Source organism: Plectrocnemia conspersa, unplaced genomic scaffold (genome assembly GCF_051122295.1).
Source record: "Plectrocnemia conspersa isolate PC_06_02 unplaced genomic scaffold, ASM5112229v1 ptg000012l, whole genome shotgun sequence".
Taxonomy (NCBI): Eukaryota; Metazoa; Arthropoda; class Insecta; order Trichoptera; family Polycentropodidae; genus Plectrocnemia; species Plectrocnemia conspersa.
Genome location: NW_028277176.1, coordinates 10,939,326 through 10,962,510, shown reverse-complemented (window position 1 = coordinate 10,962,510; position 23,185 = coordinate 10,939,326). Strand labels below are relative to the sequence as shown.

The window sequence follows — 23,185 nt, the reverse complement described above, 5'->3', positions numbered from 1 at the left end:
ACAAATACACGATAAATGTCAACAATAAGGATCATATACCTTTGTTAAGACGTAAACATTTATTATCCGATAGCACACATTTTCGTCTTTTATCTATAAAAATAAGACATTAAACATATTGGAATTAAAATAATATTTACTTATAAAACTTACCATCTCCGATAGGAGGATAGTAAAATGGAATACATCCGCAAGTTTCATAAATAGCCAAAGCTCGACATCGCACCATGCAGCTTTGAAAACTATATTTATTCTTCATATGGAGAACTTCGTTTTCAAACCAACACTTTCGCACTTCTGCGGGTAAGTACTGAACACTCGCTGTACTCTCTCTGATGATCGGAGTGACTTGGTATTCAAAGTTGAAGCTGTTTTGAATAATGAAGTTAAATGACGATGTTTCAGGATAGTCGTTTGCATCATTTATTATCACCTTATTAGTTAAAAAAAACATCGAGTCAGTTAATTTTGCATATAAGAAAATATATTATAGCTAACTTGATTACCGATGCTCCATATAGATGCTTCGCAGATGACATATAATCAGCAATATTCACTTGAACTAATACTGAAATACCTCCATTACTAAAACAAATATTTATGGTATTCATTATCATAAAAGATTTTTGATTAAGATGTCGTACATTAACAACCTTACTAACATTTGATATCCCTGCAAGTATTTCGGATGTCTTTTGTCGACTGATGTGTTGAAATTTTTTGATATGCTGTACAAATATATAAATACATGAGTAAAATATTTGAAAATTGAAAAATTTATATTACACATACTTATCATAAAATTCTGTCGCCCCTATATAATTGAATGAACAACAATACCCTTCTGATGTTTTGATCATTTTAAATACATCTGTACAGTTTTGAGATTCGTTTTCAATGGCACAAAATAAAAGCCAATTATCGCATTCTAATTGTAACTGAAATCATGAACACACTGCATTAAAAACTTAGCACATAAATCATTAATACTTTTTACTTTAATAAACATTTAGTTTTGCGCTTTAAATATATTATAAAAGTACAATAAAGTAGTGCAAATATTAGAGAAGGCTTATAAAAAATATGGACATTGCGCTTTATTATAAGACAGCCCAGAAATGCATCAAAAAGGTCATGAATATTGTATCAAAAAATATAGAATTTTGTGCTTTATAAATTGTTTGATATAATTATTAACAAATATATCTACAATCACTATCAAGCTTTAGTGGACTAGCAACACGGTTTTCGTCTACGTCGTTTCGCGGTCAAAAACCTTGCAACAAAGTCACTTAATGCTAAAACTCAGTTTCATATAGTCTATATCGATATTAAAAAAGCATTCGACAAAATTTTTCATTAGCATATTATTTCGATGAAGCTTGAACGAATTGGAAAAGAGGGCAATTTAGGGCTAATTATGTTATTGTTGAACTTCGCCTCCTGTACATCTCTTAGTTAAAGCGTAACTCTGAGGACGACTATCCAATAACTACAAAGTATACATATAGCAATAAAAACGTATTATTCTAGACATATGTTTCAAAGGTTATAAAAAAGTGTCAAAAAATTTTTAATGCTGTGGTAACTGTAGCTTGTTGTTTAGCTAAATAAAATAATTTATGTTTTATTTAGCCATACCTTTTATGTTGTAGTTTTTTGCATTAATGCACCCGTAACATATTAATCAAATAAACCAAACCTGTCTCATTAAAGAATCCACTGTATAATTATTTGCAAACAATATTGAGAAAATCTTATTGTGATCGGTAATATTTTTATCGTAATAGTCAAACGTAGAAAATGTGACGAGTGACGATAAAGACCTTCCAAAATCTTCAATTTCATCCTCCTGAATATTGTTATTGACCCTGAAAATAAATTATTTATTTAATATTTTTAAATTACTAACTAAATCATATTATTATCATACAGTAATTCTTTGACAACTTGAAACTTCTTCCTCGACACTTTATTAATATCGCATATTGTCACGCACGGAAATGGAACATTTTTTACCGGATGTGTACTAGAAGAAATCTACAATTGAATTATGTAAATGTAACATACTTATTTTATTATAATATATATTATTACCGATATAATTGTGTAATTGTTTTCAAATTTAGTGTTCAAGAGTAAAGACATCCAAATGCAAACGACGCAACTGACGAAAATCAAAATCAGCCATATAATTTTATGGTTCCAAGAAGTGTTCCTTTGGTTGTTGAAAACATAGCGAAAACGGTGTATAGTGATTTTATTAAAAAACAATATATTGTCATCGAATATACTTTTAAAATATTGCCAAGTAACTCTTGACTTTGATTTCTGTAAAATGTTTTATTTAAGTATGTAATACATAATAATAAATAATTTAGCTTACTTGTTTATCCAGCAATTTATTACTCCTTGACTTCATATTTAAGTTCGTTGTTTGATCACTTGAGAGCATATGTATATCTGTTGTAAGTTACAGTGCTTTATATAATATTTTAAACTAATTTGTATTGGACAATTATGCCTAATAATACATTTACGTGCGGAAAGCCAATATTAATCAATCAATCACAGCTGAATAGCTTTATTCACATCAAACACTATAATGTCAATTAATCACAAATTAATCCATTGCTTTGTAATTTATTCATGTCAAAAAATTAATCATTAAAGTAATGCGTGTTGATTTAATTCATTATATTTTTTTAATACGAATTTTATAACATATACAGAACGGCGCATACAACTCGCTTAAATCTAAATAATCAATAACTATTTTTTCTTATATTAATACTTACAAGAAAAACTTTGTAATAATTATAGTAGTTAAAATATACAGGTAAGTTAATTCCGGCAATTGTATATAATATTTACAATAAAATTTTCGTATTCCAATCATGAACTGCCAATCAAAAATTCACTCTTTAAATGTATTATATAATATAGCTAATATTTTTAACCTTAACCAATAGACCGTTATGTGTGGAGTATCTTTTGTTAAATCCCAAAGGAGCAAAAGGTTCGACAAAGGCAAAGGAACTATATAGAGTTCAAATACATTCACCAGTGATTGAAAAGTGCCACAAATTCAACTTGCTGGCGATACTATGCTTTGTAATAAGGCCTGTGTAATATGTAGCAGAATATTGAATGTATTATTTGAATTGTGTATCATTAGTGTGTGCTCACATCTCGTATCTCTTATGAATAAAATGTATCAATACAACGTTTCAATGGAGAAAGAGAGACCAATACCCGTATTATGCCCTGTGCAAAGAGGTGTACCCCAGGGATTTTTTTTTCAACCAATATCTAGGTATCAATACAGCATTGGCGGAGTCAATTTAAACTAATATCTAAAATTATTGTTTAGTCAGGAGAAAACTTATAATTTTGTATATAGTTGCGTGCTTTCAATTGCAATTATTTATAACCATAAATATTACAAAAACAGCTTAAAAATTGCTAAAAGATATCTTCAGTGCATGGGTGCATTAAATCTATCACAAACGGTGAAATTGAAATTGGGAACGATTGTATCAGACAGATAATGTTGGTTCTGCTCTCGATGTTTTTTTATGAGAAAAAATTTACCCAGAAAATATCTAACGACCAACATAATTTATCCAATATGGTTCTCGAAAGAGGTTATTGCCGTTTTTATAAAAAAAATGCTATACATAAGAATATGTTTTACATTAAAAGAACGCGTAACTCTCATGTCTACGAAAAATTTCGTACTCTAAAATCGATTACAAAGGTCATGATTTTCGATTGCCATCAGAACTATATTATGGATTGTGAAAAGTCGTCCTGGAAAAAAATTTTGGAAATTCGTAAACTCAAAACGGGACGGACTGGAACATCAATTTTGACGGTTCTGAAGAAATCGCCGTTGGGTGTGAAAAATATTTACAAACCATCTAGCCTGCCAAGAGGGAGGAAGAGGGGACAAATTCCCGGAGCCCGTTCTCTTTGAGTGGGTGCTTTGGAACACAATATTCCACCGGAATATTGTGTTCCAAAGCACCCACTTTCTATGTAGTACTTTCACAATAAACATTATTATTCAAAGGGACAGATTGTAGCTTTTTGACGCGGCTCCTTTTGTGTTAAAGTTTGTTTGCAAATTATTGTTGACTTTATTGATTTTTTTACGTTTAAAAAATATAAGATATGAGAGAAAATATTCAACGTCAAAAATAAATTAGTACCAGTAAATTTAGGTATTCGATCTGAAAATTTAGATCGAATACCGAAGGAAGAATTTTCCAATGCGGCATTATGTATATCTCACGCAAACTAAAGAAAAATACATATTTATGCAATTTTATATTAACAATAAATGATTTTTTATTCTTATTTGTGTAATTTGGCGGATGGATGATGGCGGGTGGTTTTTAGACACAGATTTAGCTACTGTGGTAGTATTTATTAAAGTAAGTTTATAATTGAATAACTTTTATTTAGGAAATTACATGATGCGAGAGATCGGCGGACGAAGCCCTGCCGGTCGTTGTCTTCCGGTGGAGGTTCACCATGCCGCCGTTACGTCAGTGTTACCAGGGTGCCGCCTAATTATGGCCATAATGAATCGGCGCCAGTCGACCACACGCTGGAGTTCGCCGTAACAGTGTGGGAGAGTGAGGGACCTCTTTTAAGCTTGAAAACCCTCAGGCTCTTAAGAGGAAGTAAACTTTGTGAACACCCAACCGAGGTAGCGTCCTTTGGACTACCAATGACGAGCAAAGCACTGCATTTCAAACCGGGAGTCGTAACTGGAACTGAGGAATCACGAAAGTGATGTTCAAGGATGAAGCATAGAAATGCAGAAGCATGCAAAGCTAATGCTATGCAAAAGCTAAGCGGCAGTTTGCAGGTGATCAGGAGAGCGTTTCCCAATAACACTCGGGAGAAACACTACTGAGACTCTAACAAATAACGTAGTACTACGGGGGGTGGTTCCCGCTCATCTAGCCCTAAAAAGCTGGATGCCACCCATAGGGGTTGGACTCGTAGGGCCCTATTACCGGTAACGGCAGTGGTTTAAGCAATGAATCATGTAGTAACACTCTCTGGCCATAATTAATAAATAGTCCCTCAGTGATAGAATAAACAAAAGCATTGTGATAAATTTAATTTGTCAGCTGTTAATTATTTTTTTTTTCCTTAAATTTGAAAAGAAGCGGCGTTTTAGCCTTAACTATGACTAAGGCATGCTTAGGCAAATATAATACCAGCTATGTATAGCAAAAATAACGAAATAAATTGAGCGTAAGGCTCGCCCACCAAAATAAATGGAGCTTAAAATTTCATTCTGTCGAATTTATGCAATCCATAACAAAAGGCTAGAAAGTCAATTTTAATATTTGAAAGAATAACACAGAGATCACCTCTTCGTCCCAAGTATCCGAATTGTGCAATGAGTCTATTGAAAGTAAAAATGCTGATCTCCTCCCCTTTCTCTGAACGTTTATACGCTGCAACACTGCCATACAATTTTTTTTACTTGGACTTCTTTCGTTTAGAACTAATGGAATTTTTCTCTAAGCTTCCAGCTTAGAATATAATAAAGTTATGCGTGAACTTGTATCTAGCTGAGCTCACGCCAAAGCAATACAATGGAAAAAAACAGTAAATGGATTTTCAAGATTCGAACTCACTATGTGTCAGGTGCCGGTGGGAGTGCTGCGCTGTGGTGTGATGTAGTGATGCCTTGATCATCCCAGACGCGATGTAATCTAGTCACGTTGTTGAAAAAGGCAGTTTCGATACATCATCATGTGGATTTATCGATGGAGATGGGAAGTCACAGTATTTGTCGGTCACCACTTTAGGGAACGTGGTAGTAATGAGAACGAAGCGCCACTAACCGTTTGGTATACTTTTATTGATGACGTCACAAGGTAAAGACAGCCGATAAAATTCCACTACCGACCAGGCTGTTGTGCCAGGCGAACAAAATACAAATATAATTCCCACGAAACTATTATCGTATTTTAATGAATAATATTCTTGAAATATGAAACTTTGTGAACGAATTGTGCCTGCGCATACATAGCGTCGCTGCAGTTTGTTTTGACGCCAATCCGCCGCCAACAGATATAAAAGGCCCTCGCCGCATTTTAGCCGTCAGTCTTTTGGTAGCCGGCGCAGACGTCGGAGGAGAATAGCGCAACGAGCCGTCTGACATATTGGAAACCTTGTCGCAATTACAATAATTTGTGAGTAAAACACTTTGTATTTTATAAATGCATATTCAAAACACGTGTATTTTTACTCAATAATTCATCTAATTAATTGCAATATCCATAAATTTTAGACCAAATCATCGGCCTACCTCAGGGTTGAAGAGCTCTTCATCTCGAACCAAGATTGAAATATAAAAGGACAAGCGAAAGTAGAAATGAATTTCTTCAGAGCGAGATATGCAGATGAGGAGCGGTTACAGCGTGATACGAATAAGAAACTAGGTAAATTAGCTCATTTATAATAATTAGGCCATATTAGAAGAAATGCGGCACGCACTGGATTAGCTGACTAGACACTAACATAATTAAAACATGTATAATCATCAAAATATCACGACTACAAAGAACGTCGATGTGCATTTTATCGTGTCGTGCCTTAGTGTGCGTCATATCATTATTAGACACGTAATGTCAGCATCATTTTTGCAACGCGTATACTCGGTCATATACTTTGAAATAATCTTTTACACTTAAAAGCCATAAACAATATTGATAGGTATATCACAGACCGTTGATACTATAGAAAAAATATATGATCAATAGAAGCTACATAGTGAGCTTAACACTAAGAAATGGATTACTACGTAGTGGTTTTCCAATTACCTTCTACGAGTATCATAGTGGTAACATTTATTCTTGTATAACCCAAGTGTCTGTAATGTAAATGGAGTAATAATAATAGCATTTGTCTGTACTTCATCTTCCGTTTATTTTCCCCTGAGAGATGAGTTGGCTTAATTTGTATTTTGAATTTGACCTAATGAAAGTTCTGAAACTAATTAGTTTTAGAACTTTCATTGGGTCAGGTTGAGTTTGGATAATTCGTGTAGGTTAGGTTTGGGTTTGAACAGCAAACGTACGTTTCACAACTGGCAAATTGAGTTTCATCTTCTGGTGAAAATGTATTTGCAGTATTTATATAAATTCACTGAAAAATACACATTTACTGTAACACTTGTACTCCCCATCTAAATAAATAATTATAAGTACATATGTAAATGTATATATTACTTGAGAGGACCAGATTTTAAAAATATCAAACGACACTAAAATAAATAAAATGTCATCTCAGAAATTTTTGTTCGTTTAGAAATACTGCGGGAACTAAAAAATAAAAAAGGATCACTCCGGTCATTTTTGTTCAAGGAGGATAAATAAGAACAAAAGGAGGACAAAAATTTTGAGGACAATCCTACTCAAAGGAGAATGTATAGTCATCTTATATTACTGCATATAGAAAAGTTGAAATCATATAAATTTACTTAAACCTTGCAGATTTCACTATTAAAAATATATATCTACTGGTGAAAATGTATTCCGATATGATTTCACTGAATTATTTATTTCAAAAAATATTTTTGGCATAGATTCAAGAAAAGTTGGCCAGTCATGGACTTTTTTGTTAATATTAAGATTTCATTAAATTCATAGTATTTCATTAAATGACTTGAATTTGGTCAGAAAAGATTTTTCTGACCAAATTCAAGGGGGCAAGTGTCTCACCTGCCCCCCTTCTTCTCCAATGACTCTAGAGAAACTTGAATATGGAAAAGATCCTGGGCATCCTTGTTTAGTAAATCAAACATGGACCAAGACAAGGATATGTTATTTTAACATCAACCTTTTCGTCGCGACGCAGCGCAGCTAATATAATATTTTATCAGAATAAATTACCAGCGTTAAATCTTTTCTAAATGCCCATTTCAATTAAAATTCGCAATTTTGCTGTTAAATAAACGATACGATCGTAATTTAATATTTATGTTAAAAGTAGGGGTTTAATTAAGATAAAATCCAGTTTATTATTGGTTAATGTTGACAGTACACCGCTGCGTACATGATCTTTAACATAATACGAGCAATTACACAATATATTGTTACTTGTTTCAGATTTTAAACGCATGATTATAGCGTTAGTTCTGATATGTGGCGCAATCGGGATTATTTTTATGTCTCTAGGAGGAATTGAAAAAGTCAGCAGAAATGTCAAACCCATTGACACTTCGACACATTGCAAACTCCAAACGAATAACTTAAATAACAATGTATATACACACATCATTCTCAAAGAAAATGAATCTCTTGATCCCAATAAACACGAAAAGATATATAAAAAATTCGAAAAAGAGCATCCCAACACCATACTAAATATCCTAATCCTGCATAACCACAGAATAGAGTATCAAAATGAGCAAGCAACAATATTAGATTTTCAAATAAAACTGGAGACTTGCAATAATGTCAAAATTGTTGGTTCTACTTTAAGCAATTTTTTCAAAGGCGGTCCGATGCAAAAGCACTGGAGAGCTATAGCTCCGGAAATGCTTCCATTTATTTTAAGGGTTTTGACTATTTGGGAGAATGGAGGAATCGCAATGCCATTTTCACTGTTATTTGCAAATTACCATTATTACATGATCCCAGAGGAAAACACACGTAAGTTTACAAAATATGCTTGTTCATTAAATCTATCATATTAAACTAATAATGATTTTTAACATTTCAGATGAGACTAAAGAGACAAAAACTTGGCCAAGCTTGGACAACACTAATAAATTAATTTTGAACTCAAGTAAAAATTTGAAAGAATTTATAGAATTTAATGTTAACCATGACCTGTTAGAGTATGTGAAAAATCTCTCATTGCCTGAAGTAGCTGGCGTTATAAACACAGACAGACAGGGATATTATTTCTCTACAGATTTCTCATGCCATGCATTTTTGGGCACTGTTATATCTTTGTTACAGTCGAGAGTTGATTTAGCAGATCCGAGAACTGTAATGTATGAGAGTTTTCGAAAATTCTGCTTCAAAGAAAATGTTTATAGTTGCAAAGGTATTAATCTGTTGTAAATTGATTATTATAGAGAATATTTGCAATATAAATATTGTATTGTAACATTGATTATATTTTTATTTTGCAATGTTAATGTAAAAAGTTGCAAAGCAATCAATTTATTGTACTATAACACAACTTGTCTATGTAACATTTAAAAATTGTATTCACAATACTAATGTACAAATGGTAAAAATAAAGTTTTCTTTCTCATCTTAGTTATGTGTCTATATATTGCTAAAGATAACTCGAACAACAGTTGAAAAATACTTATTACAGATCCTCCGATACATAAGCTATATACTCCTCCGTAAGAAGCTGAAAATATAATAACAATTAATTACAAATATAATACATCATATACTATACGTAAGTCATGTCGAAAATCTGAAGATATATAGAAACTCAATTAATCTATTCATCGATAACTAACTAGCATTCTGTTCGCAGTTCTTTAATAATTTATCATAGAACAAGTTTTTATGTCAGCACATATAAGCGTTTGAATTCTCTACTTGTGACATTTTGACATACAATTGAGCACAAAAGAAGCGCTCATCTTTGAAGACAATACTGATCATATCATTATCACATTATTGTCAGGGCGAATACAAGGCGAAATGGGAATTAAAGCCATTTAAAGTAAATCGCTATGAATTGATAGTTTTTTTTTAAATTAAATAAATATAAATGTGCCAGACTTGATCAATGGCATAATAGGACTACCAATTTTGTGGACTAGCTTTATCTTTATCTTGTAAATTGATTTGTCTAAGTCACTTGATATGATTACTGTGATTTCCTCGTTTCAAAGAATTTAAAAAAAATTAATTCAAGATTATTTGTCCATATTTTGGTGGTTTAACAGTTTTTCAGTGATGAACTAAACTAATTATCACTAATTTGGTCAACACAAAATTATGGAATTGAGTCTTAGTTGTGATTTAAAAAATTTCGACATTACTTTTATAAATATGATTCAATATGAAGTTTAGCTATTAAATAATTGGATGAGTGCTATTCAATATACTTAGTTGTTCACAATGTTATCCTTACTCACAAGCCGATGATTTAAAAGCCACTGTTCATAAATATTTTAGTTATTTAATTTACCAATCGCATCATTCCAATATAGGTAGACATCTTTTATATACAGGGGGCATGTATTTTTGTGATAAGAAATAGTTACTATACTTTTGTTCACCAAAGAAAGGTTCCTAAAAAAAATATTTAATGTCACATACAAATTAATACTATAAATAAATAGTGGGCCAAGAAAGACTCAAATATGATTCATTTATAAATATTTACAGAACATAGCGTCGATTAATCTGGGCTTATTCTAGAATTTATAAATACACTTAACAATGCTCGTGGATGATCGTGGATTAGACTATAATCACCCATGTAATTTTATTTAAATATATTATATTATAAATTTATGTGTCTCCAAACTTCTAAAGCAGCAATTTGTATCCAAATATTATTTTAAAAGTCTTTCTTGACTCATCCTAAATTAAAAAATAAAAGTATATGTACCCTAACTGCTTTAGGTAAGACATGCTAGAAACACTTCTTTGCATAACATTGATATTATAAGTTGTTCCAACACATTCGGCAACGCAATCGCAATTGATTCCATAACTTGAATTTACATCTTTTGGAAATGATATGCTGTTGAAATATCCTTAAAAATATATAAATAAGCTTATATTATATACGTATATTATGTTTTAATTCAAAATAAAAACCTTTATGTTTTATGATGCAATCCATATCACTTAATAAGCAGATCCGTCTATTAGCTAACGGCAAAAGAAATATAAATTATTACTCATAGTACAAGGAGAATTATTTTATGAAACTTATTCTTTTTAAAGTACACTCAATGAAACTTATTATTGCAACTAATGAAGCAGAAACTTAAATGGAGGCATGTTACTGATCTAAGGAAATCACCGGTAAGATAATTATAATTGTTGCATTAAGTCAAATGAGCAGTACTTTGAAGAGGATTATAGTTTCAAGACTGTAATTACTATATAATACCAGAAACTTTTTAATATATCTTTGCTACTATACCTTTATTTGGGTGTATATATAATACACAGTTGCAACTTTTGTATATAAAGTCCATTTTACAATCAAGAATGCATTCCTGAAAACAATAATTAGATCCGTCATAGAAAACCTCTTCAGCAAATTTGCACTGCCTCTTTTTATATGGAACGTGAATAAAAGACGGAGAACTGCCAATGTAGCTCGGCTTAACTTCAATATGAGTGACTTCATTCAGATGAACAGTTGTGTATTGAATTGATACGTCCGGAAAATCTGTAGGATCAGCTATCATGACCTAAAATTTATTAAATAATTATTTTCATAAAAAAAGTATATTTTTTTATCGTTAATTATTCAATGTATATACACATATGTAAAAATAAGTAAAATTATTGTTACATATTTATGTATTATTATACAGATTATAAATAAATAATTTAAAAAAAAATATTCAACGAATGGAAAGAGAAGTAAATTAACACTAGCTTTACGAAACCCATCAAATTGATGGGTTTCTGATTTAATTTGAATTAGACAGTATTATTTCTGGGTTTTTTACGACTTTTTATATATGAACAATATTAACACGATTTTCATTTTCGTGATTTCTTATTTTGGAAAATATGGTCACTATATACTTATTTTTAATGACATCCATAAAATTGACGAGTTTACACCCATAAACCTAGTGTTAACTGTAACTTTGTGGATCAAAACTGATTAATCAAGGGTTCTTGTGAATGTAAACTAAAAGAATCATGAGCAATGTGAATTGAGTCGAAGGTTAAAATTTGGCATAATTAAAACAAATCTCGAAAAACCAAGATGCATCCACTTAAACTTGGTTTTTCTCAATATTCCTCAACTATAAGCTCTAGAGCAGGGCTCGGCAACCTATGACCCGCGGGTCACCAAGTGACCCGTTTGATGATTTGAAGTGACCCATTTCAATTCTGCAAATATCATTTTTTTAGCATGTTACGATGTCACGACTAGACCACATATATAGTTGTTAGGACCAAAAATATTTACTGACCCGAATAATCTTTTTAATAGTCACATTTTAATTATTTTGACCCGCAGTAAAAAAAGATTGCCGAGGCCTGCTCTAGAGACTAAGGATAGACGCATTTGATACATGATGCTGGAGAAGAATGCTCTCTTGGAGAGAAATGTGAGCTGTTGACGATAAGCAGAGATTACTCCATTCACCGACCAACCAGTCGTAAGATATGGTCTCAAATAAGTTGCGAATGACGATTCGATGTACTGAAACTCAGCCTTTTATATCTGCTTTTCAAAAAACTTATTTACAGCCGATTACGTTTAAGAATGATCTGCATTTACATCTACTACATTCCTGCAGACTGTGTTCAATCGATTTTTATTCTTTAAAACTTTATTTGGAGCACACAAGTCATTGCTGATATGAAATTCGAACCAAAGTATTTCAGGTGTTTGTCATCAACATATTATCTATTACCCTTTATCTATCATGCTGGTTTATTTTATTTTAAATATACTACATATAAGTCTACTACTAACGGAAGGGCTTAAACCATATGGTGTCAAGAAAGTTGGACGTCAATACAAATAAAAAATAAAATTTTAATTCAGAAACGCAAAATGATGTAAAGAAAGAAGAATGATTATAAAAACGATAAAAATAATTCTCACCGATGCCCCATAAATTGGTTTAATTGGTGACATATAATCTTCAGGATCAATGTTCAAAACTGTAATTACTCCATTAAAACTATAATTTGATGGTATTACAATAAGAACTTGCACTATTAAAATAAATATGATTAATAATATAAATACATTCCACTTCCAAATGTTCGTTTAATTTGAGAATCGTCAATACTAAAATAAAGTAAATTAATATATAACAAACAGAATGATAATGCTATTGTAATATTAGATAAATTATTTACTTTACAACTCTTCCGTGTCCTTGATAATTGAAAGAACAGCAAAATCCATCCATCGATTTGATCATATCAAAATTTTCACTGCAGTTTACGACCATAGATTTAAAAATGCACATTTGGAGGAGTTCCTCACATCCCTGGTGAACCTGCACTTCAATAATGTGTCTTTAGTAGAACAGTATTCAAAATTATATACATATGTTTAATTCAAGCGACTATTACTTCTTTGAGTAATTTGTCCAATGTGTAATTATACGTTTTCAAAATATTGAATATTTCCGAATGGTTGTTGAATCTCTTGTTGTTGTAATTGAATGTCGATAAAGATGTTAATAAGTGTAGAGACATTCCAAAATCCTCTATCTCTGAATTATCGATATTATGATTTGATCTAAATTAAAAATGAATATTTAGAACAATTTCAAAAAGATTGGGAACTTTTGATGTTTTATACTAGATACAATAGGAATATCTGAGTGGGTGGTAAATCGGTAACTATACTTACAGAATATCAGCTATTTTTTTAAAATGCTTCTTGGAGACTTTGTTTACATTGCATATGGTAACGGAAGGAAACCAAACCTTTCCCACTGGATACGAAGTCGATTGGAGCTGAAGTTTGTAACATTTTGTTTATTTTAAATCTTTAAACTACTAACCCATTAGGAAATTCACCCACCGTTGTAATGGTTGGTATATTTTTGTAATTATCCGTATAAATCATAGACATCCAAGTTGTCAAAGTTATAGCAAACAATATTTGTAACAACCAAAGCAATCTGTGATGCGACGGAATGATTTCAATATCACTTAAATATCGCAAGCCGTGCAATGTAGATATTTGACAATAGTGATTGATGAAATGCTTGGATTGTCTCAGGAAATTTTTAAGAATTTTAAGAAGCAACCATTTTTGCCGGTACTTCATATTGTTGTTTTATTGACATGAAAGCTACAATAATGATTGATCAATGTACTTCTTCGCTTTTTATATCAGTCAAAGCTGAAGGTTAAATGAAAGCCAACATAAAACCTTTTAAGTTAACGACTGTCATCAGAAATAATGGATGAAAAATAAAGTTTTTAAGTTTGGGAACTAAAAATAGCACTAATAACACGAATGGCTTTTATAGTGAAAGTTCTGTAAATTAACAATGCTATACAACCCTTGACAGTCCATTTCCTTAAATTATACCCTTCATTTATGAAATGGTGTGTGATTTATACTGTCTGACATTTCAAACTTTAACGTTTTAACTGTTAAGTGGATGTGCGAACTTATCCCTCATACTTAAGATCTCAGCTACCAGTCAGAACCTCCTTGGTTGAGCTTGAGCCTTTCGAACTGTTAGTACGTTATAGAAGAACACCCTTGTTATTAAGTCTTTTCATGTACCAAAATGTAGAGGAGCGACGGACAGCATTACGGAACTAAATTTTGCATAAAGCACACAACCATGACCACATGTTTTTAATCTTTGTTAGCTGGCATGTAGAAATTGAAACCTTTTTGACTGAATGTATGAAGAAAAATTTTTAAGATACATCTATAATTGAAATGTATTGTTTGTATATGACATAAAAGTAGGGAGGCTTTCATGCTGCCATTTGACTGCACTTCTCCACAAACTAGACATTGCTGGCTTCCTACCGAAGTCGCCTACCGAGGCGACTCCGGTTGAGACTGGAAGCGGACCATCGGCTTGCCGATGGGAAGCAAGCGTTCAAGTGCTAGGGTCGCTAATGAGCCGATAGGTATGGGGAAGCGGGCGGGAACACCTGGGAGCCCGTCGTCGCCAGAGGAAAATATTAATAAAAAAAGTGATTATCATAAAAAAATATTTATTAATTAAATTAAATTATGGCAATACTGATATTAATCAACTTTGAACCACCTATTACAAAAATGAGGATCTTAATTGGTCTTCTAATTCTTATGAATTACTATTTACAATAATCGTCATGAAAATTACCCGATAAACATAAAACTTAACATAAATAGTAATTAAACAATAAATTAAGAATCGACAACATAATTAGGATGGACGACCAGAAGAGGATCGTCTTCTGATTCTTCAGAGTGCGCTCCTCGAAGTCCAGTCGCTGACAATGGAATGATTACTTGATCCTGAAACATTTATAAAGCAAACATATAACATGTTATAACACAATAATGAATCAATATAACAAATAAATACTCACATGATACATAAGTCTGTCCAACACTTTTTCAACAAGACCTTTCTTTTCAAGTAAATCGTCTTCGTTTTCAATTTGATCAACAATTTGTTCCAAATACCAGTTGATTACTTCGCTCTTTTTCCTTCCTGCTTTTTCAGTCCCATCACCTAAAGCAATAAACAAGTTTTATTTATTCTATTGTAGTTTAAATGGTTTCCATTTAAGTAACTGGGAAGGGTTGAAAGACAAAGTAATACTATGTGAGAGGAATAAAATATTTACCCATTTCAGAAGCCATTTCTTCGTTCCTCATATGAACAATCAAAGTATTACTGAGTTTCTTGTATTCTTCAAACGCAAGTGTCAACTTCTTCTTCGGTTGATGATCTTCGGTGCTAGTTCCGTTCGTTCCATTTGTTGTACTGTTTTGTGCTGAAAGTACGATTAATATAATACTCAATAACACAAATTTGACTGATATTATTCTATGAAACACTTACATCCGTGTCCATTAAGTCCGTTAACTGTTGAAGGAGTATCGACATCCATAGAAGGCTCAAACTGTGGTTCATCTTCATCAAAGTGAATATCTGGTTGTTCCACGCGAATGATTGATTTATTTAGTAATCTAAATACATAAATTGGTTATAAAATATTTACCCATATCATATACAACGGGAATTTACAGAGCTATTTCTAAAAAAACAATGGGTAAAATGGAATAATTGCATCGCAAAACTGAGAATCTTTAAACTACTAATGGAAGGAAAATAGAAAGTTAGCGAATTATTCATATATAATATTTAGATTAATAGCTATTTTTTAATCAAAATCAAAGACATGTCTTGATTTAGTAATAGTGCTCATGGTGCAGAAAGCTAGTTTAAGATAAGATGTAGTTAAGAAAATTCATCATGTTAAAATAAATACACACCTATAAGCTTCTTGTACATGTTCAATGCGAACTTCGGAACTACAGTGCAACTTTGCCATTGCTTCCGAAAGACGTATCATCGACTCCAACTGTCTAACTGTAATTCTCCAAGTTGACTTTGTACTTCCACCGGTGCTGTCTTTCTGTCTGAGAATTCCGTAATTTTCTATCAGTAGTTTTCCAGCATCCTGAAGAACAATAATATTTAAAAATTATATGATTTATTTAAAATTTTTAACACATTACTAAAGGAGTCTGCGGTTACCGAATTGTTTAAAATAGGACGAATTTTGCAATTCATGTGAATTCAAAAAACTAGTTTTATTATTTACAATTTTTATGCATCAAAACATGGCCTTTTTAATTGACATTTACAAATACCTCTGAACATGCAAACAAATTTTGAAGAGAAAAACAAAATTTGCCTTCCTGTCGTTTGCATTATTCCAACTAAAGCCAATTATGTGACTTCCTGTCGGTAATGTGTTAATGTATGTATAGTTACTTATCAATACTTTGTTATAAAACGTGTAGCAATTTAATTCCAATTGACCCAATAAAAAGAACAAACTTTTATGAAAGTAGACATATTGTTGCTTCGGATTAAGATTTAATGCAAAAATATATGATTAGTGTGAGAAAACCATCATTATTATATTCACACATATACATCAGAAAACGCTTTTTCAGAAATAGTATAATAATATATCTTCAATCTACACTAGTTTCTATGGTAAATAATATAAACAAAAATATTACTTTGTTTGAATTTAAAAATTAGGTTTCATTTCTCATACCTCTGTAATAACTGGTTTGTATGATCTCGCAAAGGCTATGTATCTTAGAAGATCTTCTCTAGAATAGAAGCAATCGTAAGTTTCTTCCTTATTGCAGTGCAAATCGACTATCTTCCTAGCTATTGCGTAATCAATCACCTAAAAATAAACAAAACATTTAAATTTGAGTGTTGAGCTCCAGATCAGTGGTCGCCAACCGGTGGTTCGCAGACCACTGATGGTCCTTGAGAGAATTGTGGTGGTCCGTGGAGTAATTTGAATATATTAAAATGTTTATTAATATTTTGATTCGGCTTTCTTTTAATTTTCGCCTCATTATATTGTGCGTTAATTAAAGATACAGGTGAGTATATCCAGATCCAGTATGAACGATGCAATTATTAAGTAAACTCACCAGATCTCACACTTGTTCAAAATATTTAACGGTCGATACAAACCTGTTCAGATGACAGGTTTGTATCGATCTTATTCTAAAAACTATCGCATGAGTCATAAATGTCCAGTAAAAAAATAGGCTAATCCAATTACATTTCCAAATCACCGTAACTGGTCATGGTAGCAATAAGTGGGCGAGCACTAAGTCTCCCTCACTGAAAAACATGTACCATTTTATATTCAAAATGTTACTTTATTAAAAAAAATCATATTTGTGGTCCAAAGGATTTAACATGTTGAGTTTATTGGTCTGTGAGGACCAAAAGATTGTCGACCGCAGCTATAAATAACGATTTTTTTTAAGAATAAAAAGACAAAATAACTAGAAATCGGTACAATAAAAATTGTTCAAATTATATTCTTCAAATATTTATTTTTGTGTAAAGTTCAAAGTAAGTTTTGATACGAAATTTGATTTTTGTGGTCAAATCATATTTTATAACCTAATGATAAATTATGAACCGATTTCAAAACTGTCCTTGATTTTTATATAGCATATATAGTTTTTGTTAGTGTAACAAATTATGAGTAAAAAGTTTTTGAAAAGAATTATTATTTTATTGTAGTTTATTATTTTACATTACAGGCCGATGACTTAATTATGCATCATTTGTTGAGAGCCATTGACTCAAATATGCGGCAAAAATTTTGTTGTAGTGTTACCAAATGTAAAATAAAAAAATGTCAATATACCTCTGTACTCTCATCAATGAGAATGAAGAACAAGTCAAATCTAGACATGATAGGAGCACTGAGCATAACATTTTGCTGAAGTGATTTAGACCTATCGTATCTACCACCGATCGGATTAGCTGCTGCCAAAATGGACGTTCTTGCGTTTAAAGTAGCTCTAACACCAGCCTGTAACATTATTTAAGAAATTAAATCAATTATAATTTTTTATAAACTAATGAATAGAAGTAATAATTACTTTAGCTATAGATATAGTCTGCTGTTCCATAGCCTCGTGAATAGCCACTTGATCTTGCGGATCCATTTTATCAAATTCATCTATGCAACAAACTCCATTATCGGCTAACATCAAAGCACCAGCTTCGATTACGAAATCAAACGATTCTTCATCTTTGACAACGGCAGCGGTCAAACCGGCAGCTGATGATGCTTTTCCACTAGTATAAACAGCTCTCGGCGTTATCTCGCTGACTTGTTTGAGCAGCTGAGATTTTGCTGTACTAGGATCGCCCACTATGCAACAATTGATATCTCCTCTTAATGTAGTTCCTGTAAAACAATAATAATTATATAACAGAAACTAAGTTTGCATTCATTTTAATAAATACCTTCAATTGTAGTTTTTGGTACACCGCCAAACAACATCAATAAAATGCCTCTTTTAACTTCATTATTTCCATGTATACTTGGAAACAAGCTGGTGATGAGGTTTTGATAAAGATTCCTATCTTTAGACATTTCTAGAATCTGAAATTATATGTAAATGTTATTTTATTTGTAGAATACAGTAGTAATCAATACAAATCAAGATATACCTTTTCCCATTCTTGCTCAGTCATTTGCTTAATCATAGCTTCGGATGAGAGATCGCCAGTAGGAAATTCTAATAAACCGAATCTACCAGATGTTACTTGCACACTGCAGGCTAAGAAAGCTGTCCTAAAATTATGTTAAACATTAGTAAAACATATTAATTATATTGGTATTGAAAATGATTTTTATAATTTACTTATAATGCAGCTCTCTCACTCCAAGAGCTTTCAATCCTTTAACGCCATCGGTTGGTCCTTCATTACCCGCTTTTCTGGTGGTCATTTCAGCTTTGGCACCAGGTAATGCTAAAGATCCTACTTCAGGTACGACGATCAACGTTCCAGTAAAATCATATCGATCTCCAGCCTATGAATCAATTAAATATATATAAAGTGTCTTGCGATTTTAATCTTGAAAATAAGCTACATGGCCTAACGAAGATGGAGAATGATAAGTTGAAAGATACTACGCAAGAATTGGAAGCAAGGTTTGACGTTACTATCGGTAAGGTAAATAAGCTGGATAGATGGGTGTCGCATGAATTAAATGATCGTCAGAAGAAAAATCTAAAATCTTGTTTTTGTTGTCACAGCATAAAGGCGAACCATTTCTACATTGTATTGCTGCGTGTAATGAAAAATTGATTCTTTTTGACAATCATTGCAATCATTTGGAACAACTTTTGGACAAAAATGAATTGTCGAAGCACAGTCTGAATAATAATATACAGATTAACACTAAAATAAAAGATTATTCTACTGGCATCTCTTGATAAATATTTGTACTACATGAAAAAAAATAAAGCAATGAATTTTTTTTTGGTATGCAAATATAAGTAGTTCTTTATATTTATAAAGAGATCGTAAAATATTTTTAATTGGTGAACATTCTGATAAAATCATCAATCAAAGAAAGTGAATAACAAATATGTTACGCATTCCATTAAAATCATATAGAAATCGAATTTTATATCAGTATGTATTTGACGGGAATAATGCAAAAAATCAACTGCAATAATGTTTAAATAATGTTTTATGCTATATTATAATTTAAAATATTTTAACACCTAAAGTGCCGCACTTTTGCGCGAAATAATACACGTACAGCAGGCATATTTAGGCACGATCGAAAAAAGTGTGAAATAATCGCAATTTTCAAATTGTCATATAACTAAAATTACGCTACTGATAATTATAAAAGATGGTGTGGGCACACACCTAATACAAAATCAATGAGAAATTTTCGTTCGTAAATATCTGTCGGCTTTTGCAAAATGCCATAAGTCATAAAATGATAATTCAGAATACGAACACCACATGTGTGACTATCCTAGAATTTGTCAGCATCGATTCTAAATGAGAATTTGTTATGGTGTGACATTTACATAAACCAATTTAGGATATAGGATATTCGAAAAAATATTTTTAACAAAATCTAGAATCACTAATTATTTTTTAATTATTTAATTTTATATGGAGAGAATTATAATAACGACATATGTTATAATAATATACTATCTAAAATATAATTAATCCCTTTTGATGTCAGTAAGAGTATGTTAGAGATCGAATTTCATAAAAGCATGTTAACATGCATCCGGCTGTAGGATCAAGTCCCCAAAAAGCATGTTAATCGGATTCAGGCGCTTTAGTGTTAATAACTTTATTTAATTTTAAATATTTTGTGTAATAAGAATTTCGAAAATAGAGTTGGATAAGGAGTGATAATGAAATATTCGCAGATAATTTATATCTTTAGTTACGGTAACTTATGAATGTAATATTTTGTGAATGATTGCGTGTTTTCTAATTTAAGAGGATCAAAACTATTTTTCTTTACTTCCTTTGAAACGACGCGGGAATGAATATTCCGTGAAAATAAGATTGGATTGTCAGCTTACACTTTGAACTAGTAGTTACATTTTATTTTGATTCTATTGTATTTCACTATATTTAATTTCTTTATGAATATTTATTTTAAATAAAAATGACATCCATAGATTGAAAACCACTAATCAAATAAGTTTATCGTATGCAACATTACAAGCCAAATTTTTCACCAATTTTATTTTTTTTAATTCCTTTTAATCAATTCAATACAGATTTTTTTATTTTGAATTAGCGCCACGAGAAACTTTATTCACTGAAAATGGCTCGGAGTTGCTGAAAAACTTTTGAAATGACCTTTGGACTCCAAAGGGTTAAAGAAAAAAATAATAGAAAAAGTACTTGTGTTTATCCATCTATTTGACTGGTGCCCCTAAGATAACTATAAATAATGCTTGTAATTCTAGTGTAAGCATCAAAAACAGTAAACACTACCCATCCTATAAATTACCATCAGCAAACTTAACAGATAGGAACTAGCTGACTCGTTGGTAAAGTGTCAACATAGAAAAAAAAATAAAAAAACAAAAACAGCAATTGTTTTTCGTCACCAAAGCTAATATATTCTATACCTGAACAGTTTCAACAATTTCAGCTCTCAGTATGACTTCAACCGAGCGTGGAATACATCCCCTCGGAAGCTCTGCTTGAGTTTCTTGTATGCGAACTTTTTGAAAATCAACAAACACACTCTTATCAGTGTCCAATGTGAATCGCCGTCTATTTGCACAGACCGGATTTCTACATATGGTCGGTATTGTAAACTGAAATAAAAGCCAATCATCAATAAGCATTCTTAAAAGAATCATATGATTAGATTAAATACCTTGAATTGTTGCTCAACGTCAGGTACTACAGTCTGGCAATCCAAGCACACGAAAGTGCCTGATACCAGCTCGGGGTGAACGGGATGAGTTCTTACAACTTGGCCGGAGATTTTGATCAGAATTCCAATCTTGGATGTGGTGAGATCTCTCACTTTGTGTCTCGTCGGTACGTCAACGAAAGAAACATAATAATCCTTCCGATTGGCTTCTCTCTTCAATTCAGCGCCGCTTGTTACATAATTAGCGACAGCTTGACACAAAAACGGGTAGATTCTATAATATTCTTCGATTATGGTAGTGGCTAATTCCGCGTTGTACACTTGAACGTCGAAGAAGCTCACTTCTAAAGTGCTGTATTCGGGTTTGAGGAGTTCTCGAGACGGCGTATAGTATTTCACGACGTTGTTCTCTTTGAATCTGAAGTTTGATCATTAGTTTGTTACCTCATGTGAATAACCTATTTGTTTTTGTGGGGAAAACAGGTAGCTTACTCCTCTAAAAAGTCGTGGAAGAGCTTCTGGCATCTTGTTCCGACTTCGTCTCTTATCTTGGAAGATCCGACGGCAGCCGATGACACATCCATGGCGTAAGGAACGATTTACGAACAACACGATAAACAGGATTTGGCGCGAACTCGTGCATACTCTCAGTGCTGCCCGTAGTGAAAATATTGCGAACGTCAAACTGGGATTTCATAATTTAAAAATAATTATATCAGTAATAAAAAAACTCTTATTTTAATAAATCCAATATAAAATGTATTTATTTGTAAATGTATGCGTCAGACCTAACAACTCGATCTTTTGCACTCGCAGTATGTGTTTAACACATCAGAACCTTAACATCGTGCCTCAAGAGTAATACACCGTCATTTTTATATTTTTTTTGTGAATTTTTGCATTGAATTTTTTGCAAAGTCGTAAATAAAAGTTTCAAGAACTTTATCTAAATAAAAATGTGCTTTATATCGCATTTTATTTAGGACGCAGGTTGCGAGCTCCTGATCTAAATCACAGTCACTGATCGTCAACTAGTAATAGTTGCTAGTAGTAAAAGTTGTTTTTAATAAAAAAAGTAGTAGTAGTAGTTTCAGTTGTTTTTTAAACACCTTTGTGTGGCTTCATATATATAATCCATACCTATAGATAAAATTGTGCCGGCGGAAAAAAACCCAGTTTTTATCCGGACAAAAGCGTGTTTATGGGTAGGATTAAACGGCAATGAGAAAATTTGAAAAATAAAAAGTGTGTTAATCTTTGGAAGGAATACGCTGTTGACAGTCTCGGGTATGAAGTATATTTTTGTAAATTATTGTAAGATTATTTGGTTTTTATAATAATATACAAAGCAGAAGAGGCAAATTAAAACCAGCCGCGGACTTTTCAAGTCGTACTTTCCTGATTTCATATAGTAATTATTATAGAAATAAAGATTTATTAAAAAAATTCATCATAACCTTAAAAGAAAATAACCAGCAATAATTTAATAAGATTAAATTTTTTTTTCTTTACTTTATTATTTATTCATCATTTATATG

At 31.8% G+C, this 23,185-nt stretch overlaps 2 protein-coding genes across 2 annotated transcripts; one reads left to right on the top strand and one right to left on the bottom strand.

Moving 5' to 3' along the window:
• Positions 1 to 6,184: 6,184 nt before the first annotated feature.
• On the top strand, positions 6,185 to 9,305 carry LOC148228187 (uncharacterized). Its single transcript, XM_088200227.1, has 4 exons — positions 6,185 to 6,224; positions 6,323 to 6,473; positions 8,142 to 8,687; positions 8,758 to 9,305. Exons 2-4 carry the CDS (start codon positions 6,407 to 6,409, stop codon positions 9,102 to 9,104), a joined length of 960 nt encoding a protein of 319 aa, XP_088056353.1. The 5' UTR covers positions 6,185 to 6,224; positions 6,323 to 6,406; the 3' UTR covers positions 9,105 to 9,305.
• Positions 9,306 to 14,910: 5,605 nt separating this feature from the next.
• Positions 14,911 to 23,176, bottom strand: Mcm6 (minichromosome maintenance 6). Its single transcript, XM_088198954.1, has 14 exons — positions 22,140 to 23,176; positions 21,648 to 22,065; positions 21,394 to 21,585; positions 19,132 to 19,301; positions 18,938 to 19,061; positions 18,731 to 18,869; positions 18,361 to 18,671; positions 18,123 to 18,290; positions 16,995 to 17,132; positions 16,198 to 16,385; positions 15,764 to 15,891; positions 15,546 to 15,695; positions 15,285 to 15,430; positions 14,911 to 15,210 (listed from the first exon to the last, which is right to left on the bottom strand). Exons 1-14 carry the CDS (start codon positions 22,229 to 22,231, stop codon positions 15,100 to 15,102), a joined length of 2,475 nt encoding a protein of 824 aa, XP_088055080.1. The 5' UTR covers positions 22,232 to 23,176; the 3' UTR covers positions 14,911 to 15,099.
• Positions 23,177 to 23,185: the final 9 nt, after the last annotated feature.

Coding starts and splice junctions, on each gene's coding strand:
- LOC148228187 (XM_088200227.1), top strand. CDS start 6,407: ATGAATTTCTTCAGAGCGAGATATGCAGATGAGGAGCGGTTACAGCGT. Junction 6,474..8,141: donor TGATACGAATAAGAAACTAG/GTAAATTAGCTC, acceptor TACTTGTTTCAG/ATTTTAAACGCATGATTATA. Junction 8,688..8,757: donor GATCCCAGAGGAAAACACAC/GTAAGTTTACAA, acceptor TTAACATTTCAG/ATGAGACTAAAGAGACAAAA.
- Mcm6 (XM_088198954.1), bottom strand. CDS start 22,231: ATGGATGTGTCATCGGCTGCCGTCGGATCTTCCAAGATAAGAGACGAA. Junction 19,062..19,131: donor GTGAGAGAGCTGCATTATAA/GTAAATTATAAA, acceptor ACATAATTTTAG/GACAGCTTTCTTAGCCTGCA. Junction 17,133..18,122: donor TCATTGATGAGAGTACAGAG/GTATATTGACAT, acceptor GTTTATTTTTAG/GTGATTGATTACGCAATAGC.